Source organism: Neltuma alba, unplaced genomic scaffold (genome assembly GCF_004799145.2).
Source record: "Neltuma alba isolate B1F8T4 unplaced genomic scaffold, ASM479914v2 tig00011245_pilon, whole genome shotgun sequence".
Classification (NCBI taxonomy): Eukaryota; Viridiplantae; Streptophyta; class Magnoliopsida; order Fabales; family Fabaceae; genus Neltuma; species Neltuma alba.
In genome coordinates, this window is record NW_021635962.1 from 318087 (window position 1) to 327884 (window position 9798).

Sequence of the window (9798 nt, forward strand, 5' to 3'; positions counted from 1 at the left end):
CTCTAGATTGCTGACACTTTGAATTTTACTCAGTTGCCTATATGAAAAGTATGTCTGTCCTACTGCGTCATGTGCCTTCAGCTTTTGCAAAAATAATATGTCATGTGTAAAAGTATGATTATCTTAATTTAGCTTTTATGTCACATATTTTTGCTTTATGCGAGTCAGTATTAACTTTTATAAAAAGACGTGTATTATTGTTGATTCACCTTATAATAACTTTTCTTTGGCTGGTTTTACAAAGGAAATAAATTAAGTTCTTTGCCAATTTATCCCTTTTTCAGCCAAATTAATTGGATTTAATTGATTTCATCTACAATGTGTAAAATAAGTAATAGAAATATATGTTAAATATTATAATCAAAGGGGGGAAAACATTGGCAAGATAACAGTCAATTTATTGAACATGGAGCTCCCCAGACAACCTTTTTATGATTTAAAAATTAAAGCACCCGTGGCATAACAAATAAGAATAAAACACAAGTGAAAAACGATTTGATGTTATGGGGAGACACAGAGAGAGTAAGGAAAACAAGACGAGTCTTGTGCATAATAAATAAGTTAATGTTGTGTCATGGGTGGGGTATTAGCGAACTTCCATGAACAGCGAACAAAAGCATCGGTTGTTCTGTCCCCTGCTACCTCACTATCCGGCACCGCATCTGAAATCTCCTTCAAGTCATCCTTGCTCAACTTCACTTTTAACGAACCAATATTTGTGTCCAGATTTTTGGTTTTGGTCGTTCCTACAATACATGAGAGACTCAGTAAGAATGCTATTTCCTGGCACAGGACCATTTGTTCAAAAGCATGTCATGTAGCAAGAAAGTCTTTGCACAAATACTAGTTTCCAGGGAAGTTTCCCATTTTACTTTGTCAGAAGAGACTCTGACTAGGAAATGAAATACCCTTCTTAAGGACCCATTTATAGATAAGCCATAAAAACACAATTAAGTCATGCAAGTGTCAGAGTGGAAAAGAATCACTGACCAGGGATTGGAATCACATCATCTCCTTGATGAAGAATCCATGCAAGAGCAACTTGTGATGGAGTACATCCATGCTTTTGAGCCAATTTCTCTATCTTAAAATATATGTTCTTGTTTTTCTCAAAGTTTTCTCCTTTCAACCTGGGCTGCATTGACTGACAGAAGAAAACACAGACCATTGGAAAGGGCATGCCACATAACAAAAAACGGAGAAAACACAAATTCGTAACAATCCTAGATAAGCAAGGTTTTCGTGATCCTTGGTTTGAAGAAAACATAAGAGAAATTGAAGCTCATAGCCAAATTGTTAAGCCATACCAGAAAACTTTGTGCAGGTATGCTTTCTATCACTGCCTTGCCACCAAAGAATCCACGGCCAAGGGGGCTGTATGGTACTATTCCAATTCCCAGTTCCCTGTAGGTGTTGTCACCCCATACGAAAGATTTGATGAGTGATGCAGAAAAACAGTAAGTCAACAAAACAATCAATCCAATTTCATGACTACAATTCTCAAATTCAAATTGAAAGGGAGCTGTTCAAACAAGTGATCTAAAAGGAGCTAATTTCGTCGGTATTTGAGGGAAGCAACCATAGTTCTCGGATAAATTAAAGGTTCATCAAAAATTAGGTTTCACTTATAATAGTTGTTACTACGACTATATAAAAGGATGAACAGGCCAAGACATTTGTAAGTCGAAGACATTTGATATGGGCATAAGATATTTTTAAGTAAAAGGATGAACAGAAATGTGTTTATTGATGATTCTTATTAACACAAGAATTTACTTGCAAAGTGGAACAATTTCTTCTTCAATTTCACGAGTCCAGAGGGACCACTCCAACTGCACTGCTGTGATTGGATGAATCGCATGAGCCCTTCTAATGGTGTCAGGGCTAGCTTCAGATAATCCTACGTACTTTATTTTCCCCTCTTCCACCAACTTCTTCAGTTCTCCCATCTAGTCATTCAAAATAAACCCAAGCAAAAAGGTTCTTCATAATGCATTAAATTCTATGAAAGACAAAGAAGAAAGATTCAAATCTTATATGCCACTTACTGTGACTTCAATAGGAACTGTTGTATCAACACGGTGCTGATAATAGAGATCGATGTATTCCACACCAAGGCGCTGAAGGCTACTCTCACAACAGGACCGAACATATTCTGGCGTCCCTTTTACTATGACATTGCCAGCTTCAATTTTGACAATCCCAAATTTTGTTGCAACCTGAACTTTTTCTCTGGGCAGTTCCTTTAGCGCCTATGAGTTTCAGGGAATGAAGTCATTATTCCATGAAACAACAAATCATCGAAATCAACTGAGAAGTATTTTCATTAACTCTACTGTAATATGAAGGTCATTTGTTCCAGGTGGTACAGTTTCTTTCCCGAGTTGAAACTTACTTGTTGAGGTAACTTTAGCAAGAAGAAGAAGGGAATATTGTACAATTTAATTGAAATGGTGATGATAGCCTTGTTTAACGGTCATTTCGCATTGTAAAGATGGGCAATGCAACAGGACACATCATAAAGATAGATCTTTATATACCTTTCCTACCAAAACTTCATTAGTGTGGGGTCCATAAACATCTGATGTATCAAAGAATGTGATCCCTTTGCTGAAAGCATCCTTGATAATTGATACTCCAACCTCATCAGGGACAGGAGCGTTATAGACTCCAGTTAGTCCCATACAGCCAAATCCTAACTTGGAAACCTGATCAGGGAAGGGTCGGGCTCAATCATCATACACTCGACGCAAGGTTGCCAACAGAGGAACAAGATTGAACTATTGGAATGAGGAGATAAAAAATGCAGGAATTAAATAGTGATTGATTCGCAAGTAAAGCAATTATTGTTGAAGAATTATACCTCCAGACCCTGGCTTCCAGTTTGACTCGAGGAATCTCTACGCCCTGTACAGCCATTGCTGTGTTTGTGTGAGTATTCAATTTTCACACCTCTTTCCGGAAAAACTCTTCCCGTATCTTCGGCCGAGCTAAAGGATGAACTGGGGAAGATGATGGTAATTAAGAATCGGTGGAGGTTTGAAAGAGGAGGCTGCGAGTCTAAATGAGAAAGAATCAGCGAACGAGGCTATGGGGTAGGTGGGTGCGTTGACAGTGGAAACGCATGATCTAGACCGTTGAACAGAGCCAAAAACGATGGTTCAATGCCTCACCACCTACCTAACGTATGGTTTCCTAAATATTCTCTCGCTCTTGTCAAATTATTTATATTTCTATTAGTTTTATAGTAAAAAGATTGTTTTTTATTCTAAATATGAGCTAAAATAAAAAGAAAAAGAAAAAAGGTGAATAACCAAAGAAATTAAAACAGAAAAAAGATTGAAAAGCAGTGATGTAGCAGCCACGCGTTTGATTTACATACCCCAACTTTCCTAAAAGTGTGCATGCAGACTCCATCTTCTTTTTTTTTTTTTGGTCAAAGTTGCCTGATTTTAATTTTTTTAAGTGCAATTTTGTTCATAATCTATTAATGGTGTAATTTTTTCTCTGTTTCAGATGTAATTTGACCTATAATCTTTTTTTAATGCAATTTTACCTTGATAGTTGAGTGCAATTTTATTCTTAAAATTAATAGTGGTCTCAATCAATCCTGAAAAATAACCCAATAGTTCAGAGGCCAAGGATGTCGGAGGTTAATAATGGTCTCAATCAGTTAAGGAAAAAACCCCAAAAAAAAGGTCTTATTAATCATTCCATCTTATTGAAAAACATAACATTTTCAAGTAAGGATAATTATTCTTTGCCGGCAAAATTTGGCTTGTTGGTGACAATTCGCGTCATAATAATTTTTTAAAAAAATTTTGGTTGGTTTTACAAAATAAATAAATTGAGTTCGTTGCAGACTTACCAATTTTTCAGTCAAATTAATTGACTTTGATTGATTTCATCTACAGTGTGAAAAATAAATAAGAATACATGTTGAATACCATCGTCAAAGTGGGGAAAAAACTTTGCTAAGATAACATTTAATTTAGTGAACATGTAGCTATAAATACATATTTATATATTGTTAAAGGCAAAGACAAATTTGGTTGTATTACTTCACCATTCTTTTTTGAAAGCCTAGTATGTATTGCAGAAGCAAAATAAGGCTCACCAGATAACCTTTTTAATGATTTCAAAATTAACTCACATAACAAATAAGAATGAAACATAAGTCAGATGATGTGATATTATTATTTTTTTCCTGGGGGGAGGAAAATAAGAAAAGTCTTGTGCATAATAAATAAGCTAATTTTTTGTCCTGGGCGGGGTATTAGCAAACTTCCATGAACAGTGAATTGTTCTATCCCCTGCTACCTCACTATCTGGGACCGCATCTGAAATCTCCTTCAAATCATCCTCGTTCAACTTCACTTTAAACGAACCAATATTGGTGTTCATATTTTTTGTTTTGGTCGTTCCTACAATACATGAGAGATTCAATAAGAATGCAATTTCCTGGCCCAGAATCATTTATTCAAAACCATGTCATGTAGCAAGAAGATCTTTGTACAAGTGCTAGTTTCCTGGGCAGTTTCACATTTTACTTTGTCAGAAGAGACTCTGACTAGGACATGAAACACCCTTCTTTAGGACCATTTTATAGATTAAGCCATAAAAACACAGTTAAGTCATGAAGGTGACAAAATAGAAAATAATCACTGACCAGGGATTGGCACCACGTCATCTCCTTGATGAAGAATCCATGCAAGAGCAATTTGTGATACTGTACATGCATGCTTCTGAGCCAATCTCTCTATCTTAAAGTATATGTTCTTGTTCTTCTCAAAGTTTTCTCCTTTAAACCTGAGGTCTTTTGACTGACAGAAGAAAACACAGACCATTGGAAAGGCATGTCACATCACAGATAATTGTGCCTTTTTTGGATCACTGGTCTGATGAAAACAGAAGAGAAATGAAGCTCATGGCCAAATTATTAAGCCTTACCAGGGCACTTTCAGCAGGTACGGTTTCTATCACTGTCTTGCCACCAAAAAATCCACGGCCAAGGGGGCAGTATGATACTATTCCAATTCCAAGTTCCCTGAAGGTGTTGTCACCCCATAAGAAAGATTCACCAGTGGTGCAGAAGACAGTAAGTCAGCAAAACAATTAACCTGGTTTCATAACTACAATTCTCATATTGAAATACAAAGGTTTGCCTAGTGTTCAAGCAAGTGATGTAAAAGGAGCTAAGTTCGTTGGTATTTGAGGAAATCGTTTTTGGTAAATTGAAGGGTCATAAAAAATAGGCTCACTTATAATAGTTGTTACTACAACTACATAAAAAAGATGAACAAGCCAGGATATTTTAAATAGAAGAACTTCGGCCTAGACATAAGTTTCTCAAACAGAAACGGGTTTATTGATGATTGTTGTTAACAACAGAATTTACCTGCAAAGTGGAACAATTTCTTCTTCAATGTAACGAGTCCAGATGGACCACTCAAATTGTACTGCAGTGATTGGATGAATCGCATGAGCCCTTCTAATAGTGTCCGGGCTAGCCTCAGATAATCCAATGTACTTTATTTTTCCCTCTTCCACCAACTTCTTCAATTCTCCCATCTGGCCATTCAAAATAAACACAAACAGAAAGATTCTTCATAATGCACTAAGCCTTATCAAAGGACAAAGAAGAAAGATTCAAATCTTATATGCCGCTTACTGTGACTTCAATAGGAACTGTTGTGTCAACACGGTGCTGATAATAGAGATCTATGTATTCCACACCGAGGCGCCGGAGGCTACTCTCACAACAGGAACGAACATATTCTGGCGTCCCCTTTATTATGGCATTGCCAGCTTCAAATTTGACAATCCCAAATTTTGTTGCAACCTGAACTTTTTCTCTGGGTAGTTCCTTTAGTGCCTGAGAGTTTCAGGCATTGAAGTCATCATTTCATGAAACAACAATTCATCAAAATCAATTGAGAAGTATTTTTATTTATTCTTCTGTAATATGAAGTTCATTTGTTCTAAATGGTACAGTTTCCTTCCCAAGTTGAAACTTACCTACAGTTGAGGTAACTTTGGCAAAAAGAAGGGGGGAATATTGTATAGTTTAATTGAAACGGTGATGATAGCCTTTTTTGACAGTCATTCCACAATGTAAAGATTGTAATGGAACAGGACACAATTATAAAGAAAAATCTTGACTTACCTTTCCTAACAAAACTTCATTAGTGTGGGGTCCATAAACATCTGATGTATCAAAGAATGTGATACCGTTGCTGAAAGCATCCTTGATAATTGATACTCCAACCTCATCAGGGACAGGAGCATTATAGATTCCAGTGAGTCCCATACAACCAAATCCTAACTTGGAAACCTGAACAGAGAAGGGTCGTGTTCAATCATCATACTCACAAAGCAGCGTTGATAACATAGGGACGAGATTGAACTATTGGAATGAAGAGATAAGAAAATGAAGAGTGATTGATTCGCAAGTGAAGCAATCATTGTTGTGAGAATTATGGGAATTATACCTCGAGGCCCTGGCTTCCAAGCTTGACTCGAGGAATCTCTATGTTCTGCGCAGCCATTGCTGTGTTTGGAAGCGGGGAAGGTGACGGTAATTAAGAATTGGTGGAGGTTTGAACGAAGGAGGGTGCTGGTCAAAATGAGATAGAACGAACGAGGCCATATATGGTGGTAAGTGTGTGCGTTGATATATAGAAGACATATATTCAAACAACCTAATTATTGATGTCATAAATACAAACTCATAATTACTTTCATGAATCATTCATTTTAAATCCTATCCCATTCATGAATCAAGTCAACTTATTTATTTTTTTCTTGCCAGACAAATTAATGCAGGAACATTCACAAATAATATATATATTTTTCTAGTCTTAAATATAAAATTTATTTTATTATAGTATAAATTACACTATAAAATAAGTTTTATATTTAAAACCAAAGGATTATATATCAAAATTCATTGAATTTGAGAAATATACATCATAATATTGGCATTCATACAAAGTAGTTATTTATTATAGTTTAATGTGGTATATTTAAGATATTCTACCAAAGCTTTGGCAGGGTGATGGGAATGTTGATTTCGGGAACCCGGAGCGGAATGTAATGAAGAGTCCTGCGTATATGGATGCCATTGACTGTGGACGTTGATATATTTATCATACATAGTGCCTAGATGGTTTATATGCGAACATCGATATATTTTATTATATTTTTTTTATTTCAAGGAATTATATAGTAATCCGTGACTAAGGATGTTACATCCCACATTATACACTAGTTTCCATAAATGAATATATGTATTTACTTAATACGAGTAAATGTTTTTTTTTTTTTGAGGTTTAAGCCTATTCGGTAAGCTGTAACCCCCGCGGGGGAAAAAATGAAACAAAAAAAGGGAGTTGGGGGACAGTTCTTCAACATCCTGCCTGAGAAGTAAGAACGAACTCACACACACACAAATCAATATTGTCAAATTCAGGTTTAAGGAAACTTGTGATAGTACTTGAATTACCAACTCAAATATATAAATTGATAAAAGTTTACTTTTACAGTTTTACTATTGACTATATGATAAACTTGTGATAGTTCATGACTCATTCTCTCTCTTCCTCAGCTACATTCACAACAGCGACCATGAGTGCGTCTGCTGACAGTTCTCTCCTCTTCCATAGTGATGCTCTCTCTCCTCACCTCTCTAAGATGATCTCTATTGTCATCAAAAGGCTCCACGATTCCAACTCCGTTGTTCAATTAGTTTGCATTGAGGCCATCGCTGTGAAGTCATCATGGATCACAAAACCGCCATTTATTGCAGAGTCTTTGAAACAGTTGATGGAGGCTCTGATGCAGGAGCAGGATGTGAACTCACATATCGGTGTAGTAGACGCCTAGCCGGATGTGAAGGCGTTGTGGAAGAGTATTTTTGTCTAGGTTGGAACCTAAAGGAATAGTACAAGCCGTTCAAATGGTGGGCGGAGAGGGTACTCTGTTCTTGCTCGGACAGTCAGACCGTGCCAAATTTCTGAGCGACGTCATTACGGAGGACAACTGGAAGCCCGCAATTATGACGCCGTCTTCGGCAGCCAAGAGTTTCTGAAGAGCATCCAGTCTGAAAGGTAGCAGGTTAGAGAATAATCCAAGGGAGAAGAGTGTTGGTGGCATTCCGACGGTGAGGAAGAGGCATGCCGCCATGGATGAACTCTAGGAATTTCTTTTCCACGGCGGTAGAAGAAGATGAGGAGAAAAAGAGTTTCTCTTCTTTTTTTTTTTCTTTGGCCATCAGAAAAGGAGTTTAATTAGGCTAACAGTGGTCTTTGGGGGTTAAGTGCTGATATGCAAAAATAATCTAGCTGGCAACATCTTATTGGTTTACTGGATCTAATGGACCTAAAACACTGGACCTAATCATATCCTTGAATAATTAAAATAGAGTCAAGGACCATTTGGTTTAAGGGCGCTCCATATCTCCTCTTAAGAAAGAAGTTGTGTTTTGCACCGACCAAAGCCAAAGTGGCGTGTAGGTCCCCTCCCCTAGAGAGAGGGTTCTCGATTGTCTAATTAAAAAAAATACAATAATTTGATTTAAATATATTTCAAATCTAAATAATTGAAATTAAATTAATCAACTTTCATAACAAATGAAGTTGGTGATACAAATTTGTAAGTTAAAACAAAAATTGACAAATTTGGATAGTAAACTTATAAATTTTACTAGTTTACAGCTAGTTTAAAATTTAAGAGTGAATCAATTCGGTTTTATAAGTTGGAAACATAAAAATAATAAACTCACTTGAGTGTGATTTTGGGATTGCTTGATAAAAATAAAATTATGATTTAAAAAATAATTTTATAATATAAAAATATTTATATAAAAAATATTTATTTCGATTCATGTAAAAATGTTTTTAAAAGGCACTCATCTTGTGTTGAGCCAATAATATGGCGGGTTGGTTTGATAAAAATTGGGACCGTTTTAAAACAGATTTTTTGAGCTCGTAACCGCGACGAGTTAACCCGTAAGGTTAGCAGGTCAACCCGTTTTACTTTTTTTTTTTTTTTTATTTTCCTTTTGAATGGAACGCACCATGCAGGAGTTATGAGTCATGATTGAGCACTTGATACATTATGTTTATGACTTTGTAGTATTGTACCGTTTTTAATTTGGATTTATGTTTTAATTTGGATGTTTATTAAATCATTTTGGATGGATGGATTATGTAATCATGTTTAATATTTTGAGATATTTGAAAGTTTAAACTTTGTATTTTATGCCTTATTTCTTATAATTTCTATATTTGCATGTTTTATTTTAGATATTTCAGAATTTGAGTAAATTTTAATAAAAGAAAAAATTAAATAAAAATTAGTGGGTTGGTGGGTTAGCCTACCGGGTGGGTTGAAAAAATCTCAACCTACCAAAAGACGATCCAAAAAAGACCAAACTGTAAGTCTTTAGACCCGTCACAGTCCAGCCCATTTTAATCTTGTGTATCCCATGAGAGGAATCTCTGGGGGTGGGCCCCTTGAGACATTTCGTTTTTTGGGGAACTTGGGACATTATTGAATGGCATGAGAAACGTGCGAGGAACGTTTTACATATTACGTATGAGCCTTAGAACGTACAGATATTTACTGACATACATGAGGCCCAGCTTCCTCCCGAGTCCTCTCGTGTTGGTCCCACTTACAATTTTTTTAAAGAGAATTGCAATAAATTTCTTTTAAAAAAGACTAATTATTACTACTTCCGATTCTAATTATAACACCCAATTGATTTATTTGAGGAGATTAAGAAAGTAAGTTAAG

At 35.9% G+C, this 9798-nt stretch overlaps 2 protein-coding genes across 2 annotated transcripts; both read right to left on the minus strand.

The window, feature by feature from the left end:
- Window positions 1–377: 377 nt before the first annotated feature.
- LOC114762888 (perakine reductase-like) lies at window positions 378–2934 on the minus strand. Its single transcript, XM_028952486.1, is given in 8 exon segments — window positions 378–746; window positions 991–1144; window positions 1308–1404; window positions 1777–1949; window positions 2049–2252; window positions 2541–2708; window positions 2864–2883; window positions 2886–2934. Coding segments are annotated over 8 exon segments (1035 nt in total). The 5' UTR covers window positions 2920–2934; the 3' UTR covers window positions 378–561.
- A 1317-nt stretch (window positions 2935–4251) lies between these two features.
- Window positions 4252–6548, minus strand: LOC114762890 (perakine reductase-like). The gene is made up of 7 exons (XM_028952488.1): window positions 6492–6548; window positions 6167–6334; window positions 5672–5875; window positions 5399–5571; window positions 4951–5047; window positions 4670–4823; window positions 4252–4424 (listed from the first exon to the last, which is right to left on the minus strand). Exons 1-7 carry the CDS (start codon window positions 6546–6548, stop codon window positions 4252–4254), a joined length of 1026 nt encoding a protein of 341 aa, XP_028808321.1.
- Window positions 6549–9798: the final 3250 nt, after the last annotated feature.

What these genes read in the sequence shown, in the direction of transcription:
- LOC114762890 (XM_028952488.1), bottom strand. Translation starts at nt 6,548, where the DNA reads ATGGCTGCGCAGAACATAGAGATTCCTCGAGTCAAGCTTGGAAGCCAG. An exon ending in TTGGAAGCCAGGGCCTCGAG is followed by an intron (nt 6,335 to 6,491) that starts GTATAATTCCCA and finishes TTCTCTGTTCAG; the next exon opens with GTTTCCAAGTTAGGATTTGG. An exon ending in ATGAAGTTTTGTTAGGAAAG is followed by an intron (nt 5,876 to 6,166) that starts GTAAGTCAAGAT and finishes TGAAACTCTCAG; the next exon opens with GCACTAAAGGAACTACCCAG.